General features: G+C 39.5%; 1 protein-coding gene across 1 annotated transcript in view; it reads left to right on the top strand.

The window, feature by feature from the left end:
- prkcaa (protein kinase C, alpha, a) overlaps positions 1–21831 on the top strand; it is a 146390-nt gene extending 124559 nt beyond the window's left edge. Inside the window, exons 15-17 of the mRNA XM_042434571.1 lie at positions 833–940; positions 6428–6568; positions 16666–21831. Coding sequence (XP_042290505.1) covers positions 833–940; positions 6428–6568; positions 16666–16830 — 414 coding nt within the window. The 3' untranslated portion in view covers positions 16831–21831. The remainder of the gene's footprint in view (positions 1–832; positions 941–6427; positions 6569–16665) is intronic.
- The last annotated feature ends 2742 nt before the right edge of the window (positions 21832–24573 follow it).

Below are 24573 nucleotides of genomic sequence, written 5' to 3'. Positions count from 1 at the left end.
ACATCAGAAGATTTCCTTTTCAGGTTTAAATAAAACATGTTTTCAGGACTCAGCACTAAATGACTTATTAAGATAATTTTTTAGAGACCCCTATTCCAAAAGGCCAAAAGCAAAGTGGAGATAAATGCAAAAGCTAGCTCCTCCGCAGCAAAGCAAAACATGTAGATGGGTATGTTTTCATTCCCAAATTAACTTCGAACAAGTGTCTTTTAAACAATTAAGAAAAGTTTTTTACTTATTCAGATTTTCCCTTCCTCTGTATCTCTCTGCTGTGTGTGAAATCAGGTAAAGGGGGCATGACGTAGACAGGCTATCTCTAGTTGAAGGGGCCAGTGGAGTGGAAATGACGAATAATTCATTTTATGGACTGTCAAAACACCCACATTATGGTTACTGATGATAACCAGCCAGTGAGGAGGGGGGAAAAAAGCTGGGTCATCCACTCCATTTGCCCTGCAAGGTCTTCCTGTGAAACTTGTTTGCACAAATTGTCCATTTTTCCTTATTTTCTCCCCTTTTTCTGTCATTCCTTCCTCAATTCTCTCTCTTTAGCATCCTGTACTGTCAATTTTTTTGTCCAGTTTTTTCCCATCCCATGTTTATTCAGTAGGGGAAACTATTTTTACCAAATGTGGCCAATTTACCTGTCAGGTAGAGAGGGTACAAAAACACAAATGTACCACTGGTGGATCCTTTCGGTGATACATGGTGACACTTTACTTTTAGCGGTACAAAGTTGTTTGTGGTCTCAGAACAGTAACCACGTATTCACCCGCTGTGTTTTAATGGATGAACCACTAGCACTCTCATTGTTGTGTCCTTCTATCCACAGCCTCCATTTGATGGAGAGGATGAAGATGAGTTGTTCCAGTCCATTATGGAGCACAACGTGTCCTACCCCAAGTCCCTGTCCAAAGAGGCTGTCTCCGTCTGCAAAGGGGTGAGTGCAAGTGAATCAGTCGGTGTTGTCAGGCAAAATCCATAATCAACATCAAGATATGCTTTTTTTTCTCTGTTTTACAAAATGCACCTGTCTGATATGAAGCAATAGACATCTTCCATCTACTGTCCTGTTTAACAGGGACTGTTTTCCCCAGAAGCTTTTCCCGTCTGGGTTGAAAATCCTGTAAATCAGCATTTTAAACCCTGTGTCTTTCACGCTCTTCACTGAAGCCAAGATAACTGAAATTCATGAAGACTACAAAACTCTTCCCGCTTGTTCAACTTTAGGAATAAAAACAGACACACTGTGTCACAGACCCATGTAAAGCTTTTCTTAGCCTTGCAGATCTAGACAGATCTAGTCTAGATCCATTTGCTGTATGAATGAAGCTTTTTAAAAATACTTTCTGGGAATTCATCTATGTATTAGTGGACTCTTCTCACCGCACTCAGGGCCTGTGTCTTTGACATATGCATCATTAAAACATTGAAGGAAACCTGTTGTCCAGTCTACTCCTCACTAGTGTGGCTGGCTTAATTCTCCCAGCAGCACCTCTGATTACCTTTTCCATCAAATCTGACTGTATAACCATTTGCAATAAATGGTCAATTCTTTGGTGCATTTGTTTGACTGAAATACAGTAAGTTAGTTCTTTCAAGTGGTGATAAATAACCAAAAATGGACAACACAGATGAAGAAAATATGAAATTTTGTGCTGTTAATCAGCAAAATATACCAGACATTAAAACATCTACCAGATGTCTAAAACAAATGAGTTACTCCTCAACAATTTCTGGACCAAAGTATCCACAAAATGATTGAATCTAGGATTCTGACAGAAATGTATGTGATTGAGCAGAGAGCTGAGACACCTCTGCTGGAAGAAGATAGAAGATATTAAAGGTCTTCATACTGTAGCTCTCTGTTATATTTCTTGTCTTTTTCTGCTTTTGTGCAAACAAACTTATTAATGCTGCTGGAAAACTACAGAACAGTGCATGGTTTAGTATTTATTGTGGTAGCCCAGTACTGACTTTGTTTGTGTTCATTGTATTTAAAGTCATTTGTTTTATTGCATTTTACCAGGACTGGTTTAAAAAAAGCTGGGAATCATTTTTGAACCAAACAGTCTAGCATTTTGAGTCGCAGTGAGATTGTTTTCCATCAGTTACCCCCTCCTCTGTAAGAACAGAGGAGTATTTATACTCAACAGTCTCCTGAGATGCTGTGTCAGCTACCATGGGTACATGGATGCTGGATCTCCAGAGACAGTAAGAACTGAACAGTACAGTGGGTCAGTGCAAGTCAAGCAGACAAATACTGGAATATAGTAACTCTTTGTCTCGTTTCATGTTAACAACAGAATGTTTTGAAAGAAAATGAAAAAGGAAGGGACGCAGGAAGAACACAGTACACTTACCCAATGTATTCACCGGAACTCACTTTATTGCTTCACAGTACAGACAACAAGGCAAAAATCATGTGCAGGAACTCTGCATACAATCACTCATTTGCCCTTTAACCTCTGTGTGTATGACCTTCATTGGCACTTTGTATGCACTCTTCAGAAGACAGCAAGAAACACTGGTATGTCAATACATGTTCATCCTCAGAGGAGCTGATGGACATGAAATATGGATGAATTTTGGCAGCTGTCGATGAATTCACAGTCACTGATGACATGAGGTTCGACTAAGGACTCTTTGGTCAATAAAAGATGAGAATTACTGCAGGAACATTCCTCAAGTGGTTTATTTTATTAGCAGAAGAGACTCAGAGAGACTCTTTATTTTGAATGTTCAGGAGGGTAACAGAGATGCACACGTGTGTGTGTGTATGTAGAAGGAATTTAATAGTGAAAGTGTCAGTTTTATTTCTGTCCAGAGGCAGTGCAAATTCAATGAGCTGTGCAATAACACGCTTTGTCTCCTTGTTCCTACCTCAACTCCACTGATTTGTCTTTGTCCCCTCTCTTTCCTTTTCCCATCCTTTTCTTTCTCCTTAATTTTTCTTGGCTGAGTGTGCACATGTGTGTGTGTGTGTGTATCCTGGTCTCAGCCCAAGTCCCTGTCTCGACCTTAGTCTGGCATGGCTGCAGCACCTCCTCTTAATGGATACATAGTGCTCGCCAGTAGCGTGACCCACAGAAGAAAGAGAAAGATGATGATAAGGATATGAAACAAGAGAAAGATTGTTTTATGGGAAATAAAACAGAGATAGGAAGAGGAGGAGAATAACAGGATGCAGGGAGCAGGAGTGGTGATGCTGAGAGAGAAGAACAGATTTTGACAGAAAACTGATGCTAATACAGAAACGGACGATAGCAGCAGAGGATGGCAAGAGTGATTCTGTGCACATATTATACAGTATATATTGGTTGTATGCAAACAGAAGATGGGGTATTATCTTACAATACCTGCAACTGTTTCTATACTGAGGGAGCACATACATACCGCACAGTACATTACATTTTAAATAGGTCACAGATGTAGATACATATTCATCTAAGTAATGGGATGGGATCAGACGTTTTGCCTCACTATGTATATGTTATCTCAGGCCGCAGTAAACTAAAGGGGCTTTATAGGATGATGAAGGTGTTTGTGTGTGTGTGTGTGTGTGTGTTTTGAAAGCCCTGCTGACTTAGAGACCCCATCTGCTTTCTCTTTTACTTTATCATTCTCTCTCTTTCTCCGTCTCCCTGACTCTCGCTCGCTCCCTACCCGCCGTCCTGTCAAATCTAACATTGTGACATTCTCAGCAGAAACAGCAGGGTCTCTTCAAAGTTATACACTTCTTGAACACTTTGCTGACAGTTTCATGACACGGTGGAGCCACTGAGATTCGAGTGCTAACAGTTTTGCAGATAGAATAATCAAATGTTTCACCGTGAAACGTCAACACCGCATTTTTCTTTTTTTCAGGAGATGGTTATCCGTCACACTTATGCAAATGAATTCAAGTGATCAAGTTATAATAAAAATAAAAAAAAGTTTGGGCGTGTGATTGACACGGTGGCAGGACAGCAGTCAGTCAGTTTCAAGGACATTTCAAGGTGTGAGCTGTTTAATGGTGACAGCCTTGTGCAGGAGGATGACTTCTCACCGTCAGTGACAGTCCTGTGAACAGACAGAAAGCTGCAAATGACTTTTCCTTCCTCGTCAACAGCTGTCTGATGTACTCTGCCAGCTGGATGCACTCTGCTCGTTTAGATTTGGCTCAGCCCATGCATGGCCTGTATGTTGAGGGGCTTGCAGCTAGGAAGCCGACCTGCAGAAATCACAAATCCAACGCTCATAACAGTTGAGCATGTCGTTTAATGCTGTCATGTCTCTTAAAACATATTTAGTTGATGCTCATTGTGAGATACTATGTTCTGTTTGCTTTATTTTATTTTATTTTTTTAAGTTTATGGTGAGATTTCAGCACCCTCAGATAAAGAGCACATACAAGGAACAAATGTCATGGTAACCCTTCCTTTTACAGTCCCCTAATTACTGTATTTACCTGGTAAATATATAGTAAATTATAGTATATTAAACTGTTCCTGTGGAGGTTGTTACCAGGTGACTTTAAGGTAAATCTAATAAACCCTTTTGGTTATTTGTGTTTGTATGAACAATAACTATATACAAAAAAGTAATTTATTGGAAAGTACTATCTTAATTTCTAGATGTACAAAACTTGGGCTGTTACCAACATAAACCTTGGATAACTACAATTGAATTGATGGGTAATAGAGGAGGTGTTTCTAAGAATTGGTTGCCTGCTTTCCTGAGAAGCAATTATATCTGAGTTATTACCAAGCTAAAACGATCACAACTGTATGGTATTTGAGTTGATGGGTAATAGTGGAGGGTTTTCTTATTTCAGCTGTAGTTTCTCTGTATTTACCTACTTATTACCAGTGGTAATTACCCAATAATATACCATAAGTTATCATATATTTACTGGGTAATTACTTTGGGGACTGTAAAAGGAAGTTCTTTCAAGTTTACTAAAAAACAGAATTTAGTTTAGTAATGAAACCTTACTGACAGGCTGCTGTAAGACTCAAGGTGAACAGTATGTGTCTGCCTTTAGTCAGAAACTGTAGCTGAAGAGATAAACATCGGTAACACAGTCTTCCTTTGTGTAAGAACACTAAACACACACAGCGTGATTGCTAAACATGTCATATACTGCAGGAGAACTGTGAAGGTGACTGCGCTGCAATGTAAAGGTGTGCATCACAGATTAGGGATTTAAATGAGGCGCTGGAGTCTTGTGGGCTTTTGTGTGTCTGTGTATGTACGCATACACTCACCACTTAGAAAGCATGGAAACCAGCCTATTTAAGCATTTAAACAAGCTCAGTTTAAAAAAAAAAAAAAAAAAAGGATAATTTCCATTTCAGATTCCAGTGCATGAATAAGTCATTTTGTCCTTGGACTGTCAATACTGAAATCCAGTAGGTTTCCTCTCCAGAGGACTTCCTCATCTTCCTTAGCGATTCAACCAGGACAAATCCCTGCACTGAGGTGGGAGAGGTAACGCAAAATATTTAGTATAACTGGTGAAATTTCATACACACACTTAAAAACCAAGTAGCAAGTCAGCGATTATGTTCCTTTATGAGTTGACATGGCTTTGATGCATTTAAAACTGCCCTGTTTGTTTCCTTCTTCAGACCGTTTTCTGTTTATACAATCAGCAAGAATTCAAATGCTCTCCAGCTGTAAGTTTGGTTTGTTCAACTGTTATCGACACTTGTATTGTGAGCCACAGTTTTTGTGGTCCAAGACAAATCTTATCTTATTCTAAACTACAGATGTCATGTCTCATCTCTTCTCATACTGTCTTTTTCATTTTTGACTTGTATTTCTGACATATTATGTTGTCAATTATGTTTAAGTAACGCCAGTGGGCTTCTACATAATTTAACAAGGACAAATTCTGTTGTTGGTTTTATTTCCTGTGGGTACTTTTTTTAAGATCATGGTTTGCTTTTGTGCAAACTGTGTCCTCATGTTGTCTGCAGTGTGATTGGAAGTGGCAGCAGTTCTCTAAAGTCAGAACAAGCAGAGGGAGAGGAAGAAGAAAAAAAAAAACAATTATATCACTCTTTTACAGACCCATCTGTTTAGCTGTCATTTACTGACCTAGAAAAGAGACGGAATCACATTATGAAACACATCAGTGAGAACACCGGAGCGGGAGAAAACAAAGTGAGAGAGTTTTCCTGATGAACCAACGCTGAGCACTTTTGAGAGAGTTAAATCCAAACAGTTTTTCCATGTTCTGCCAAAATCTATGTACTGTGTATGACTGAACATGTTCTCCATTCCACCTGAATCATGCAGTCGACACGGAGTTTTTTCTTTTTCTGATCATCTGACGTCCTCTCACAACATTGTTAAAAACAGCATGATCTGGGTTTAAGTAGAATAACCGCTATGATTCCTTTGTTCTGACTCCATTGTTTTTTTTTATAACTGTGAACAGCTGATGACCAAACACCCATCCAAGCGTCTGGGCTGCGGCCCGGAGGGAGAGAGGGACATCAGAGAACACGCCTTCTTCAGACGTATCGACTGGGAACGCCTTCAGAACAGGGAGATACAGCCGCCCTTCAAGCCCAAAGTAGTAAGTCCTGTGCACATAGACTTTTATAGTTGGCGATGAACTTGCTTAGGGTTTAATTTTTACCCCCATAGTCTGATTAAGTGTGATACCGCTTTGTATAATTACTGTAACCAAGGTCAAGATGATTGGTGGCCTCTGTCATACGAGTTTAGCCTTCATTAAAATAAGGACACAGTTCCTATAACAGTCATCTGTTCCTGTCACACAGGGAGCGCTGCTTCTTTGGATTCTATTCTCATGCGGGTGCACGGCGCAAGGTGCAGCATAGAGTCATTTCCTTGAGATGCAGATGATGTTTTTTTTAAACCTGTGCAGTATTTTAATGACAGTCATAGGAGAGGGGCAGCACTAAGGTCATCTAAAGCCAACAGGCATTTAGACATCGCCCTAAAAATACCTAAAGTGCACACTTAACTGCACTTTGCGCCATGCACCTTGAAAACTTGGCATCCTTTGTCTTTCCTTTGCCTCATTGCGATTAGTCCAGTCCCCAAATTCAACACCGTGTTCAACGACAGCGTTCTTGTATATCTATTGTCGACAGAATGTATCTCACAGCACAGTGCAAGCAGCGCGTTTTCACATACAAACGCCATATAGATAAACAAGACAAGGGAACAAATGCAACATTCAGCATTTATCCGAACAACCGAGAGCAGATGCGCTTATCACTACAAGACAAATCAAAATGGCAAGAGACGTTTTATGTCCCTCTGCTGTGTTCTCTACTCCCTCGAGGAATATTTGTTCTTGGCTGCTTGTTTACCAACTTGTACGTCAGCCCTCAAGTTGCATTTGTCAGACGTTTGTCATACAAACAACAAAGGGAAAGTCACTAGTTAAAACTTAAAAGTACAGTAATACACTTTTATTGTAAGTGATAGAAATTTGAAAGTATTGATGAACTTTTAAGACACTTGTATGGAAGTTTAAACAACATGCAGTGTTAGGTATATTAGGTATTCAGTTTTCAATTTAAAAGAATTCAAACAGGTGGTACATAACACAGCAATCTAGGTTATTTTCCAGTTATATAATGCTTTTTGGAATATCAATACTTAAGATCAGATTTACACATAATTATTTCTTGTCCTTTCCTCTCTATAGAAATGATGCTCTTGGTTTGACTGTTACAGCTGATTAAAGCTCATCTCTAAATTGCTCAGATGTTTCCAAGGGCCCCCACCACTAAACAATAAAAACACACGCACACACACACACACATATACAGGAGGCAGCTAATCCTTATCTGTGCTCACCACATTTTCTGGTTGGGACTTTCTCCTTAAGGTTTTCATTAATCACCCAATCTCATTTAATGCACCTAAAACTCATCACCCCAGGAAATGCTTCTTGTTGATATTATAAAACTTGCAATCCAAACAGACGCGTGACCAGAACATATGCGTGTTATGACATTTTACATTTGAATTTACACAATTTATGGCAGTAAAATTAATGAACCGCAAGCCATCCCGATCCTCCCTCTTTCTCCCTTTCGGCCTTATTTTACTGATATACATACATATCCTACCAACACACACACACACACACACACACACACACACACACACACACACACACACTGTCCTCATGCTGAAGCTCGGTGTTGCTACAGACCCCAAACCAGTCATGTTGCTGTCAGGGCAGTGTGACATCTAGTATACCCGAAAGTGAAATAGTGAAATGAATTTGCCAGCAGGTTTTCTTTGCTAGTTATCATCTTCTGTTAGCCTCTACATGGAACATGCAGTAGCCACTACTTTTTAGTGTACAGCTGGAGTTGACAGTGAACATGCAGTAATGGGAAAAATTCAGAAGAGGACATGCAACAAAGTTAAGAGAGCATACTTCAGACCGTAATGTTGTTGTACTTGGCATGCAGCTTTTAAGTCCTTTTCAAAATAGTATTTGTATTAATAATTCTAGGAGGATTTACTTCAAATTTAATAACAGGTAAAACTCCTTGGGAAAAAGAAGAGAGAACAAAGGTTTCCCCCAGCTGTAGCTTGCAATTCTGTAGCTGTTAATGAATAAAATCAAAGCTACCTGCATAGCTCATGAGCTGTAAGTGAAAAAACATCTTATTTTGTGATTTAGGTAAACCCTTCAATATATGAATAATCATTTTTTCAACATAAACAGACTAGTCCATGTAAAAACCAAGTCAGTTTAATTATAGAACTCAATTAAAAACAACAAATGTTGACTAAAGAGTAGAGAAGTGAGCAGGTCATTATAGTCCATCACTAGGCTTGTAAGCTACAGTATAAAATAACATCACACAAGTAAAAGCACACAGGCTCTAGAACAGACGTGTTGTTGGCACTCCCACATGTTGCTGGAGATTTCTAGTAAATAACTGATGTTATTTACTGGAAATGAGACCTGTGTTGTTGCAGTAGGTCTCGTTGTATGAAGGTGAATGCAGAAAGTGGAAATGAAGCTCATACCATCGCTGTAAACCACTACACAGTGTCTCATAATGAAGGTGTCAGGAGCATCATTGATTTAAATCTGCTCTCACTGACAGCAAAACTACACCAGCATTATATAGTTTTATAAAAACATTACTGTCATCATCTTCACAGTAAACAGCATTTTAGGGCTTCGACTAATGATTGTTTTCATTATCAATCAGTCTGACGATTTTTCTTTTTTCAATTACTCAATAAATCCTTTAGTTTATGAAATGCCAAAAAAATAATGAAAATATCCATCACGGTTTCCCAGCATCCAAGAACATGTTTCCAAAAGCCTTACTTTATCCGACCTACAGTTAACCATATTCAGTTTACAATCATACAAAACAGTGGGAAGTGGGAACCAGAGAATGGTTTGGGTCTTTTTACAATTTGTGCTTGAAAATGAACAAAAATTATCAATCGAACATCAAAATACTTTTTTCTATGTCTATCCGCTGATCAATTAATGGACTAAAGGTTTCAGCTCTAAATTTTCAGCTTTGCATAAGAGACAAGATCGGTACATTAACCCTACACTGAAGTCACTCTGATGTCTAGTGACCCGTGATATGGAATATAATACAGCCTTGACTTGATGCTCTTTACTGCAGTCAGAACGCAGCTGCAGGCGTAAGATACATACATGTGTTATATGGGCCATAAGTAATTTCAAAGCTTCTCATCTCAATGTATAATTAATGTAACGTCCATTTATTATGAATGCGTTTCTCATATAGCTCACATTTTGCTGCACAGTATGAGGTCCTTGGAGTATACACATGATCATGTAGAGTACGCACACATTCTCCCTGTCTCTCTATCATTCTCTCTCTCTCTCATATACCAGTCAAAACTGTGTCCAAACTTTTGACTGGTACTGTACACACACACACACACATAGAGAGTTCATATAGACTGAATTTCTTTAAATAACAGGAGTCAACAGGCAACAAAGATGAAGTAGGTCACTCAGTGACTTGTGTGTGTGTGTGTGTGTGTGTGTGTGTGTGTGTGTGTGTGTCCCTTACATATTCAGTTTAAATATAGTATTTCTTTTCTGTTTCAACCCTCAAGGGCTCCAGTTCCTCTTATAAGGTGAAGCCTGGCCTCTTTGTCCATGTGGTCTCCTGCTGAGTGGATGTGCTGGAAATGCTGTGTGTGCTTTGTGTGTGTATGTGTGAGTAAATGTATGTGTGTGTGTGTGTGTGGGAAGGTTAAAGAAAGTGAAGGTTAACAGAGATTAAGAAGAGCAGGGGAGGAAGATTTCCTTGCATGTCTGTGTGTCTGTTTGCTGCATACGAGTGCGAGTTTGTTGATATGTAGAGGAGGCAGGGATGGGGAAGCGAGTTCAGGGAGAGAAATGAAAGCTTCTGTGAGTTATGTGTCCACGCCGAAGTTGCAGAGAGGTAGATGCATGTCCTTTGCACAGCGCATGCTTGCATGGGTCTGGTTATAGATGTAGATACGGATGAAAGGTGATCGAGATGGAAGGAGGGAAGGAAAACATTGTCGAATGCTCCCTGTGACCACCATCGCCTACTCTATAATGATCCACCACGTCCATCTTACTATGTCATGTAATACAGCGATGTTTCTGAGTCCATTACCACCAAAAAATGGCTATTATTATACACCTCCCTCTCACCCTTCACTAGGTCTAACCCTGCCTCTCTAATCCACTCCCCCTCCTCTTTCCTTTCTCCTTGTGCATCTATCCCTGCTCAATCTCACTTCATCCGCCTGTGACAGCTGTGGAATTGCAATCAATACACTGGCTGCACCCAGCTGAGAGATTCAAACCATCTGTATCTATTGGACCAAGGCTTCAGACAGCACAGAGGGGACAAAGTCTATGCGGTAGAATGAGTGTCAGGGCACAGGCTCAGTAAGAGTTGATCCATATTCATAGCGCTGGATGTTGTCACCGTGCAGACGTCTACCGCAGGTGACAAAAATAAGCACACAGCACGTACTTAAATGCCACATCCAGCGAGCGGTGTTGCAATGAAAGGAGGCTAATTTCTGGAGAAGACAACGCACTCGACGCGCACACGCTTCACGCCCACTTGTGGATGACCGACCGTCTTTATGGCTGAAGGGAGAGGAAAGGGATGGAAAAAGTAGGTCAAACAGGAAAGCTGCTGATTGATAGTGATGGGAGCAGTGAATGAAGGGAGGGAGGGAGGCAGGGCAAGAAAGAGTGGGAGGACTTAGTCACCGCGCAGAAGTCTCGGGAACATCGTCCAAGGAAGGGATGCACATGCTTGACGGGATACATGAACACACACACACAAGCATACAGAATATGATGGCAATACAGATGAGTCCATGAGTCACTGTAGCTGTAAGAAAACGAGAGGCACAGACTGTTGCAACTTGACTGAGCATCTGAGCATGTCTCATTCTTCTTTTAGCTTACGGGACACAAAAGAGGGAGCGTTTTCAGTTTGTTTGTGAATTTATTTTTTTCCCCCAGTTATTTATTTATTTATTTCCTAATTTGAGGTCAAGAGAATTGGTATTTTCCATCATGTTTCCAGTAAAGATCTACTGCATAGTTCATTTCTCAACAGACGCAGATACATGTATTAAGTGGGCCGACCAGTAATTGCTGCTTTTTGGATTTTGTTTACAAAGTCACATTGAATACAGATTTGTTGATTTGAAATGATGAACTTTTGCATCTGTTTAACTCCACTTCTTTGGTGTATATAGCCAAAGCGCAATTGGTCATGTCAGGACTTTCTGCACCAATAATCCATTGGTTTAACTGTGTTTTAGTGATTTAGTCACATGAAACATTAAAGAAATAGGGCACAGTGGAAATTAAATAGTAGATAAATCAATATAAAGCAAAATTAAATGTCTCAAATTCAGTTCATGAAAATCATTACTTCCCCACTTCTTACTTAAACTAAGAATTGTTTCAGATGACTGATGCCTTATATAAGCTGCTAATAACAAGATAACAATTCAACAAAACAAAGCATAATGTTTGGGAGATGGTTGTGGCTTCAGGGAGAGAGAGAGGTAGAGAACGAGAGAGAGAGGGAGAGAGAGAGAGGGAGTCTTGGCACAACTCTTAATGGAGGCAGGAGCTCATTTATCATCCTAAGTAGCTGAGTGTTCTTTTAATGTGCTTGCGTGCAGAGGCGTGTATGCCTGTATGTGTGCAGAATGAGAGAGAGAGAGAGAGAGGGAGACTAAAGATGCGAGAAAGTAGGTCAAAAACCCATGTAGGACACTATGTCACTGTGTACGGGATGATGTATCAACAGCATAATAGCTTTGGTCTCAACCCATAAGGTTTCGCTGAATCACACCAATGAGAAGATGGAAGACCAGTCCTGTGTTCTTCCAGAAGGGTTCCCAAACACATCACAAAGCGGTGGTCCAGATTTTCATAACAACATGGTTCATAACCTCATTTTCTCCTTCTGTTCTTGTTGAGCTTATCTTTTCAGCTTCGTTTATCTTCTGAGAGCAGCTCTTATGAAATAGTCTATTCAAGGTCCTCATTGCAAGTGTGATCCTCCATCTCAAACTTTCAGCCCTCAGCACTGTGAGTAGTGACCACAACATGCTAACCAGCCTCATCCCGCATATGCTTTGTGGTCACACTGCAGAAGCCCAGTGTCACGAATAGTAACCGAATCGTGATCCAGAAGGGGACATCTTGGTGCTGGTGATTGTCGTTGGTGACCATCCTTTGCTCAAGTGAAGGATGGTCAGTGATGGATAGATGTAGACAAGTAGACAAGAGAGAGGCAGCAGTTGAAGGATGCTGGGTATTACCCATCAGGTATCTGCTGGGTGGGAAAGAGAGGGAGGGTACATTCAGAGACAACACACACCCACACAAAAAGCAACATTTGCCCCCTATCTTGAAGAGTGTGTGTCCTGCCTTCTATCGTCTTTGACAGGGTGGTAGTGGCTCGGAGCAAACGCCACCTGTCAGTAACAACAGTCATGGAGGGACATTTAAAAAAAAACCTCACGTACACACACACATATGAACACACACTGTGTCTCATTGTATTTATGTTCTGTTGTACTCAGTTCTTTTAAATCACCTGACATGTTTCGTCTAGCCTCCCTAATAAAAAAAAAAGAAGAAGAAGAAAACAAATAGCAATGTCTGTACCTGTAGACCACAATGTGTTTGCATGACAAACACAGACAGACACTCCTTAAACACACAAAGACTCGCTGGTACATACATACACATTGACACTCACGTTAAAACAAACATGCGCACACTTACAAAGACAGTGATGTCATGTCTGTGAATGTAGGGCAGCAGTAGATAAGGCCAGTTAGTCATGAGTTAGTCAAGAGTTTCAATGCCAGGTCACAGTTGGTTGTGGGCTCAATCTGCCCTAATACTAATGATTAAAGCTTATCGGAAGGGACTGAAAGATGAGGGAGGAAGGATGTGTAATGGCTGACCAAGGGCTGTCTTGTCTATATAACCTTACTTCTCTTCAAGCATCCTCCCTAAACAAATGGAGTATGTGCTGTCCTGTTTCTAGTGACATAGCAGTGTGGATCTCCCAGTCCAGAACCAGGGACACAGGTCCTGAACTGGATCAAAACCGTGTAGTCGTGTCATTCAGTCAATTCTACCCTAAAAAGAGCCATGCGGCCAAAGTGCAACCAGTGGTGTTCAGTCATTTAGTAGTAGACCCACTTATTGCTTTGACGGAGGAGATTTCTCTCTGCTCTGCTTGTTTTGAAGTAAATGTGATGGGTGAAGCAGAAGTTAGTAGATGCCAAGAGGGCTTTGCTCATAGCAGCATTCAGAAAAAAAAAAGAAAAGTCAGTACAAAACTAGCCCATACACACGCTGTACATAAGTCTTAATAGCTCAGCAGCCTATTATTTACAGCAGAGTTATCAGATTATGATTGTTTCTGTAGCGTTAGTGACCTTTTAATATGCTTTAATGAGAAGGTAACTTACTGTGAATCATGGCTGAGCTGAGAAGTCACCACTGATGGGAGCTCCACAGCTAAAAGCTACTGGTTCAGTCAGTGACAAAGGCGATTCAGTATTTGTTGATAACCATTAATTCATACATGTACTGAACACGTCTAGTGGACAACCGTCATCGGACAGAAAGGGCACATCGTGGAGTAACATTATAATCTGCTTCTTTCAAGCACTGCCCCGTACTGTATGTAAATAGCACCGAACATTACATCGCTGATGTAATTTTCAGTGAAATATTGCCTTTTCAGTCACAACAGACCTTTGAGTTTAATGCACTGATATTTATTTCTATGACAACAGTGCCAAAAGTGCGACGGTTGCCATCATCCTTCCTTTCTATGCAAGTCCTCTCTTAGAGCCCCATGGCATTTGGCTTCACAGAGCCAGTTAGACTCACAGCCAGCTGCAGAACAGTATCTCCCAAGGGAACACGAAAGCTTATCAAATGGAGCACGAGGTCTTAGCGTAAGAGTGCTTCTGTGTATTCAGATGTATGATTGAGTGTGTGAGTGTGTTTGCCAGTGCATGCATCCATGTAGGTGAGCCCAGTGTGTAGGTGGACTAGCTGATGAGGATAGAGAAGGATAGTGCGCAGCCTTCTCTCTTTCTTGTTGTACACTCTTTTCTTCTCATTTCTCATAACTTAAAAGAGACGAGAACTCTTCACATTCTCTGCTTTAAATATTCTATATCTACCTGAAGGTCACAATCTGAAGTCAAGATGCCCTTTAAAGGTTAGCCAGTTGCAAACCACTTCTACATGACAAATTAAAGCCTTTGCATGTTGACGCCAGTGTGTCGCAGGATTTAAAGTGTAAGGTGACTGACAGCACATAAAGCGTTGGTACTTACAGTTCTTGATTCACAAGATCAGGACAGAAATCGACCAGGACAGATTAAATCATCTTCTTTCTGCTGCTTTAAAAGGATGCAAGAGGGAGCGTGGCACGCTGGCAGTGTTGTGTTAGAGATTACACTCAGAGCAGATCTTCCAAAAGCAAATTCTAAGAGCACACTGATAGCCTTGAGTGAGAGGCGCAGAATTACTGCAAGGAAATATACAGTAGCATATATTAGATTTGCTTGGAAGGAGATAAAACAGCTGGTTTCCATGTTTTCAGCTCTTACAGTTATTGCCTAGTATTGGCAGTGGTTATTATGTTAGACAGAAAAGCCTAGCAGATATCGAAGTAGCTTTTCAACAGGATCTGTTTTGCATTTCCTGGTAAAGCAATTAAAATAGCACATGAGATGACTGAACCTTGCACTGTGTTATTTTTCTCTAACTTGAGCTAATTGGTGAAGAAAATGCAAATCTCAGTAATCTGACCTGACATCAAATTTGCAATATGCAACTTGATTCACAGAAACACCCTGCACCGCAAAAAATGGGTACAAGAATGAGTACAACCTATTACCAGTATGAAACAATAGCACTTCACTGTGTATACTTTAGTTATACTTAACCAAGTGTAAAAGGCAGCTGCAATCATCGCTATGTAAACTACATTTTAATACATTTGTTTTTAATCTTTAAAGCAGCTGTGGTCAAACAGAGTTTTTCATATAGAATATCACTGCAGCAACAGAACGAGATGCACACCCACATCTCCCGAACGTGTACATGACCTTCGTTTGCTCAGAAGTTCTCTGAAGTGCTAATTAATCCACTATGTGACATGATCCATTTCCATGTCTTTGATTTAATTTGATTATCCTCCCATCACAGAAACATGAAAACATTTCGATGTCTCGTTTTAAATCTCGACAGCTCGCCTCCCTCTTATGAACACACTAATTAACCCTTTTGCGACCTTGTTGCACCTTGACGCTGTTGCTTTTTTTATTTGAGGAATCGTTTCCTTCTTTTGTAACATAATTAGCATTGACAGTTGGGGGTCAAATGCACAAAAGTGTGTACATATCACACCTGAGCCGGGATAAAAGAGCTGCGTTACAGCAGGTGATGAGGTCAGCGCAAACACAGCTCGCCTTGATGCAGAGGTCCTGACACCGCGTCCTCTCAGAGAATCAATCCTGGGCCTTGTTTTTGTGAAAGTGTTGTTGTTCCACAGCTGTGCCAGTGATCGGGTCCCTTGCAGTTTAGGGTGAATGAGATGTAGAGCATGTAATCTGATGTGGATAGAGTAAAAGTGGGGGATCAGGTGTCATGCATGAGTCAATGTTCTCCGTTTCTATGTAGGCCAGGGGGAAGAGGAATAAGTAAGGAATAAGGAAGAAGAGGAAGGCCTGTTTTGATGTGGCGCGCTTACATTTTAATTAGTCAACAGGTGAAACATAGTGCTTGCTGCATTGTTTATGCACATCGCCTAGCTGCACAGCCCAGTGTGATTTTATTTAGCAATTTGAATAGTGATGACAATGGTAGTGATTGATGATGTTTGATGATGACTATGATGATGATGTGTGAGCTTTGCTTTGGGCTCATTTGTCAAAATTTCCCAAGAGGTTAAAAACAAAAATCTGCTTTAGAATTGCTGTGCACCGCGCACGCACTTTTTTTGCAAACGCTCCAATTTTCCATGTCTGTTCTGTCTAGTTCACATCTCTGTTTCACATCATTTTTATAAACTTTGTGTCTAAACGTCTCTCCCCTTTCTCTGTCTCTCTTTTCTACAGTGCGGCAAAGCGGCCGAGAACTTTGACAAGTTCTTCACTCGCACTCAGCCCCAGCTCACACCCCCCGACGAGCTGGTTATCGCCAACATCGACCAGGCTGAGTTTGCAGGGTTCTCTTTCATCAACCCGGAGTTTATACACCCGTCTCTCCACAACAGCGCATGAGAAGGATGGTGGAAACCTCCCTGAAGAACCTCCCCCCCCCCCCGCTCACTGCCACCCACTTAAACCAACAGCCAACCTAACATCTGACCACAACTTGATCAAGGCACACCATTAACCTTTATGTTTTATTCATAAGCAGGATTCTAAGGCATGCATATTTGTTCTGTACAATATATTTTCCAGTATAGATAATATAGATTAGAGTTTCTTGGCCACCACAAGAAATACTTTCCTTTAGTTTAATGATGAGCATGTACTGTAGACAATAATGTCCCTCTTTATCCCTGCAATTTATACTGAAGGCACTGAGAGAGCACTGAGAGGCTTTATTTATCTATGCCAGTGTATGATGAAATTAAGAGAATGAATGAATCTATGCCTGTATAAGATATAAGCAACAGAATATTTAAGGAGCATTCAGCTAAGATAGCATTTAAGGCATGGAGTAACTAATTCTGGAAAAAGACGCCTGTGCAACTGTTCATACTTACAAATCTCAATAACAGTATAGTCTACAGATCTAGTCGGTGGCTCACAGCTTGTTATATAGATATAATGTGATGACCTGAAAAACTCCCATACAAGGCAGTGATATAAGCCAATTATGAAGGACAGGTGGTGCAGGCGTTGAAACAGCACTTCAATGTTTCCTGTATCATGTTTACAGTTTTCTTACAATTTGATTTAATGGTGACGGTGATAAATGCTATTTCCAGTGTGCGCGTAGCAAATCGACTAAAGAATGAACCGCTGTTGTAATGAAATAATATGCAGCCTGTAAAAAAAACACAAATATACCGTATGAGGCACACAGGTATGAAAGTGTGTCAGGGTTGGTTCCAATTTGTCAAAACTTAACTTTGCTTAACTGTTATCTACCTATTTTGCCTGGTTTTTTAAAAATAAATTCACACACCTATTTCCTAGCCCTTAACCTGAGCTGCAGATTGTATACTTCCCTTATCAATCATTTTTTGTGGACACTATGTGGACACACAGTAAACGGTAATCATTTTAAGTTCACGGGCAGTGGCAGAACATTCTCATATCTACTTAAAGTTTACAGTTTGTCATTTTCTAACACTAGTCAGTGTTAACCACTGTCTCTGTTCCACTATACGCCCACAAAGTTTCCCATAAATGTCATAACGAGACCAGTAAAGACATTTTGATAAACTGTTTTTGTTTTTTTTTTCTAGAATATAACATGATGTCATTGTGTATTAACCATGCAACGTTATACTGCACACAGTATCATGCCCTCAAGAGTAGATAAAACACATTTGTCAGGTTTCTTGGATACAGACGTTACGAATCAGAAACACTTTTGCTGAAAGGAATATCTTTTTCTGAAAACGCTTCATCGTCCAGAGAACAAACTCATCCTTCATCAGGAGTATGTCAACATAGTCATTATTTGTTAAATCATTTTTAGTTTCCCTTTTTTTTTTGTTTCTTTCATATCTTCCAAATAGTTTAGTTCTCCTCTTTTTTTGTGATCTCATACATATTTTTTTTTTCCATTAGATCAGATTAATATTTTAATGTATCAAATATCAGTGTATAACTCCTTTGTAAATAATCATGAGTTATTTAAAGAGAGTATAGCAAGTTACAGTTTTTATACCAACACCTGAATGTGCTTTTATTACATTAATTAGATAAACCAATATTTGTATGTGTAAAAAAAAAAATGAAACTAGGAAAGTACCCAGTATAGATCAACAGCTGGATGTTTCTTTAACAGCATCCAGATTTAGCAAGTTGTGAGAAATAGCTGTGCGACTTGTTTTGGCAGATTTATCAAAGTTTTTTTTGTTGTTGTTGTTGTTAGTTTTATTTTCTTTAATCATATTCAATGACTGCAAATCGTGTGTCGATCGGATGAGTGTCTGACTGTCCCTGTGTATCTGCATGCTGTCGGTAGGCATCATTCATGCACGTGATCCATGAAATGCTGCATGCTGTTAAATATAAAACCTCAACGAGTTATAACTTTAAAAGTGATACTCCGCTCGAAACGTAAGTTTAGAGTTAAGCGTCTGCTGGAATTCACATCGATTGCGATGAATTCGAATAGTAACAACTTTTCAAGGTGGTAAAATGTCTGTGAGTGTTGCATACTTGAAAAAAAAAATTGATTAAGGGTGTAGTATCACTGTAAGCACAGATCTCAATTGGCCAAATTTTAGGTGGGTCATTAAACATCACACTCAGGCAACTTAGGAGTGCTGATCTGACACCAGCTAGGCTCTTTAAGACTCTTTCGGGACTGTACTACCCACAAATCACAATTCAGAAGTTCAGATGCTCAGGCAGATTGGCACAGTAAGCCATGTGTGAAAGGAAAAGTGAGGAAAAAAACAGTGATTTTGCCAAAAAGACGGGAGATTGCAGGGGGCTGTAGATAACAGAAGAGACATTTATCTACAGTACAGTTGTTAGATTCTACTTTTAAATAGATACTAATAGACTCCTTTTGAAACGACTCTTTCCTGAGACCTAGTCGCTGGTTCGAGATCAGTACTCTTTCTCTGTAGATGCTTGATATACAGTATATACATTATGGCCCCTTGTTCCTTTTGCCTTTACCTATTTAGGGTGATGTGGAACACTGAATGCAGATCTGTGGTGAGTTGTGATGCTCGTTGGTAGACCTATGGGACCACTCACTCTCTAGTGTCTCATTAATGGGGTTTATGTTATAATCTTAATGTTGTGTTGTCGTCTCTTTGTAAAATCTTTTTGGGTTTTTTTTTTTTTTTTTTCCTTTTGCTGTTTATTTTTTAGCTTTTGTCAGTTGTTGTCGATGTTGTGAGGTTTATTTCTCCAGCTTCTGCTCAAGAAATTCAGGAATGTTCAAAGGATATATATATATCACATTGGAAAACTCATATCTGACTGATTTTAGATAGGAACTATTGAAACGTTTGTAATATTTTCTCCACGTTTTTCTAAGAGTTGTGCACTCGTCTACCGTGTTTCCTATCGTATATATAACCCTTTGCATGTGCCAAACCTGGAAATGCCAGAACCCAACAATAGCAGCGTTGCACTAGCTGTAGTCAAATGAATGACTCTTTGTGGCAGCTTCCTCCGTCTACAGGCTGAGATCTGCCTAAAGCCACACCTGCTGTACACTCTGTTGGCCACATAACATATAGCATGCTGTCATGAGTATACCAGTGCACATTGTGTCAGTAAACTTTACAATGCCAGTCAGTTTGATAGTTGACTTACCACACAAACAATACACACGGTACTCAAATTTCTCTTCCATGTAGCCTGTCTAGCCTTGGGCATAATTGTGTCTGAAAAACATTTCGTTTGATTTTAACATCCACAGTGAATTTCACAGAAGTGAGAGAAAATATACCTTGTACATACTTAGAGTTTACTCAGCAACAGTCTTGCGCTTGTCTGAGCCTAACTTGCACCTCTGTATGTGCTGACATAGTAGTCTAGCTCTACTTACAAGTCCATCCCTTTAATAGAATCTCCGATGACTCATTTCCTAATCTTCTTTCTTTATAGAAATGTTTTCAATATGTCAAGTCACAGTCAGTGTGGGCATGAAAAAAAAGGTTACTTACTCTCCCCTCGTGTGCCTTTCCCAACTTGAACAGATATACTATACATCTTCTTTACCGTCGTCCTTCTTGTTCTGCTCTCAACTCTCCATTTTAACAGCATAGCATGACTCCACATGTTGTATTTTTTAATTCATTTTCAAACTATGTTAATTTACTCAATTTTCCTTCATTGTACTACATGTTAGTGTTTCAGTTTATCTAATTCTCATGAATGTGTTCACTTTGTTCACACAAATGTTCAGTAAATCAGAGTTTTGTTGACTGACGCCAATAACCTTTACAGTCCTAAAACTACAACTTGACTCATCCTTCTGTGTCTGCTTGCTTTTACCTTTTACCTCCCTGTGCCTATTAATGACTGAATGATGTAGTGAGTTAATAAATTAATGTGTAGACAATATCAAAGGAATTTATTGAGTGATTAAAGAAGTGAAGGGACAATGAACAGGTGATTGATGGGGTTTAGTTCAATGAATAAAAGGATAGATGACAATGGCTTGTTTGGAGGATGACCCCTGTGCCTCGTCGCATTAAACCACCCCTCCCTTGTCGTCTCCTGTTTGCCCTCTTTTCGCTCTACCTGTCCCTCCTTCCTCAGTGCCTGGGCCAAGTCAATCCATCATCTTATCGACAATGTCCTCCCTCTTCCACCTATTAAATCCCATCAGGTCAGGAAAGCAGTTGATTTGTCTTGTGTAATTCACCCGCAGTTGGCATCAATTCCACCCTTTCCTCTACTGGTTCTCCCCCCAATGCACCATGGGAAAGGAGTTATAGGAGCCACATGTATTTGGTGTTTTACTTTGTTTACATTCTATTCGATGTCATCACCATTTTGTTTTTAGTTTAATTGATTAGGATGGCCAGATAATAATGAAGTAACTTCTGTAAAGATATAATCTTAAATGTACGGTTTGAGAGAGAGATTTTTTTTTTTTTTTTTAAATTGGCATTTCTTACAATACTGCTTTTATGTACTTGTTCGCTTTAGATTCATCTGGTTTAACATCCCTTTTCATTGTAGTCAGTCTTTGCTCTCCGCCGTGTCCTGTGTGTTCGCTGTGAACTGAGAGAGTTGAAGTGAACTGCCATCCCGTTGGCCGTACAAGAGCACAGGATCAATGATGTGCAGGAATGCCTTATCTCTTAACCCATACAGTAACATGGTCTCTTACTCTCCTCTCTATGTTCATTTATAATCTCCCACGTCTTTGTACATAAATGACTTACAGTAGATATCTACATAGACTGTAAAAGAAAGAATATATTGTATTTTGCAAATGGTGTATGTTTGTTTTCTTCCCCTGTCAGCCTGAAACCTTTAAAATGAGTCTGAGCTACTTACCTTGTAATTGATTGTGTCATTTGTACCTAATGTATGATAATGCAAATAAAAAAAGGAAAATGAGGTCCATACCTATAGTATTTCTTTTATCTTTGAGGGAACCGCTTGTGATGTCGAACTCAAAACTTGAACTTAACACATTATAATATAACAGCATGAATACATACTCAAGAAAATATTAGAAATACCTGTCAGTATAACACAATGCAATTCAACATGCTAATAATTTTTGCTAGGTGTACCTAATGAAACTGGTAACTGAGTGTATGCTGTAATATATGCCTAATTAAATCCTTTTGGTGCAGTTTTTTGGTTTCACCCAAACTGAGACAGGTGTATTTTGATCTATTTTGAGAGATGTGTCAGTGGCATCACCTAACGTTGCAGTGACATATCACGGTCAGGTTTTCTCATTTAAAAGTTTGCAAAGGAGCCAAGGTTGCTGGAGAAATTCTAATAATACACATGCACTTAAAATGCTGATCAATTGAGAACAGCAGCTCCTGTGTCTAGGTGGAGAATTTCATTTTTATCTCTTACAGTGGGCTATAACAGCCATTGCGTTAGTAGAAATATTGCTACTGTCTTTTACTATTCTTTTGTGACACAAGCCTCCAATGTCTTACACATTATTCCAACTTTGCTGCATAGATTATATTTTGTGTGCATGCACAGGAGTAATACTGTGTGCCTACTGTAGCATTTTGAAGAGGTGAAATGTTCAGCAGTAGACGTATATGAGTTTTTACCCACAACTGTCCATACAGTTCAATTAGTCCAAGCTTTGTAAAATTCTCGCTGTTGTAGTTTATTGATGCTATTTGACAAAGTTCCCAATGTTTATTGTTCTTTAAAGTCAAGTGAGACAACACTTGAAATGAATATGACATCATGCATTAGTAGTTCAGATGGCATATGATTAGAATAAATTCAGTTTGGTTACATAGAATAAAAACGTATGTTCACTTCTTCACATGTTCTCAGACGACGCATAGCTGCCATCTGATTAGAGAAAGCCCTGCAGTGTGTTTACTGTGGACCCAGCTGGTGTGTGAGCTTTTGTTTAACACTTATATGTTTCAGTCCACTGGTTTATCTGATTCTCCCTCTATTACACGAACAGACGAATACACACAGAGATACACACATACATCTTCGGCATAACTTCGTCTGTTATGAAACTGCAAGAGCTAAGTTACAATATATATACGGCCATATTGCTTTGTTGTGAGAGCCTTTGTGGCCTGAAGTAAAACAGATGCATTAATGTTACAGTCTGATACATATTAGCATCTTTGTGAATAATGACTAAGTCGGAGTGCATTACAGAAGCTGAATGAATGATTTATGTTTGTGTTATATAAAGAGAGGAAGAAACAAATGAAGACAGAAACATAAAAAATGACAGAACCATGTTTTTCTGAGTCTGCATGTGGTCACAATTCTGGAGGAGTCCAAACTCTTGTGGAAAATAGACCTTGATTTATTAAAAAAAAAAAAAAAAGGGTTTTATGCACTTGTGTGTTAACTGCAAATTATTTGCCTTTCTTTCTGAGGGGACATTGAAGGTAAGATGTTGAAGGCGCAGTGAACGAGGAGACATGCTTTGTTCTGTAAATAGTCAATTGTGGTGTTTAAATTCTATGGGAGAAAAGCTTTACAAGATTCTTGCTTCACCTTGTTCTGGTCAGCAAGGGCTGAGTATTTCCAAAGGATGCCAGGAACGCTCATGTTCCTGAAGAAGCTTAAATCTTGCTTCAGGCTTTGACATTTGTCAAAGCAGATGAGAAAATGGAAGAGGAGAGAATAAGTTTGCTTTAACAGTATACAATGATGAAATGTGTGAGAAATGAGCTTCTGTGAGAGAAGAAGTGATATAAAATGGGATAATAAAGTACCTCAGTGTCCTCCTGTGAGGTCAATGAGAGGGTGTGTGATAGGCCAGGTCATGGCCAAGCTGATGACGAGTTCGTCATTCACCCCTGCCTCTGATCAGCTGAGAACAGAATGCGGTTGTTAGTCAGACTGTGATTCGCCAGATGCTCCTAAGTGACTGAATTAATGTTCACATGCTCAGAGATGGTTTGTGCTGAATTCAGTCTGACAGCAGCTCAGGCTGTGTAAATCTTTGCCGTCCTTAACATGTCATATTCTATCATGAGATTGTCATGTTTAACACTAGGTTTATTGAACAGAATTTTCCTTCAACTTGCAAAGGCAGATTTACAAAATCCATACAAAACTACAGTTTGTGTCTCAACAGGGAAGCCATTTCAACAATGGACAGGGGAACAATGTGGGAAGAGCCAAACAGACATTGTGTTGTATCTTCTGCTTCTACTGCAGTTCATATTTGCATTTAGAAACAGATGTACACTCACCTTTCTTAAACTGAGTTACTATAGCAGTGGAAAACTGGTTACATGTTGGGATGTAAGCATTTCCTTTTATTGTACAGAAAAGTGATGGTGGCTTTTTGGCATTTTCAGAACTGGCTGAAATGAAACGTTTTGTGGTTTTGGCACAACAATACTGTACAGCATGACTAAATCACTTTATCAAGTCACTTTTTCATGTGCAGTTGTTTGACAACAATATGGTTGATCCAGAGATTTGGGAAAGTACAAGTCTATACATTCCTGAAATTCTTACATCTTCAACATAAACAACAACAACAAAAAAGTACTTATTTTCAACATGTGACAGTAGATGTGACAAAACTGCATATTGACAAAATGACATACAGTATATGATGTTAGCACATCATGAACAAATTCTAAAATGGTGTACTATAACATCTTGCAT

This window comes from Thunnus maccoyii, chromosome 2, assembly GCF_910596095.1.
Source record: "Thunnus maccoyii chromosome 2, fThuMac1.1, whole genome shotgun sequence".
Taxonomy (NCBI): Eukaryota; Metazoa; Chordata; class Actinopteri; order Scombriformes; family Scombridae; genus Thunnus; species Thunnus maccoyii.
This window is presented reverse-complemented; position numbering and strand designations above follow the sequence as displayed.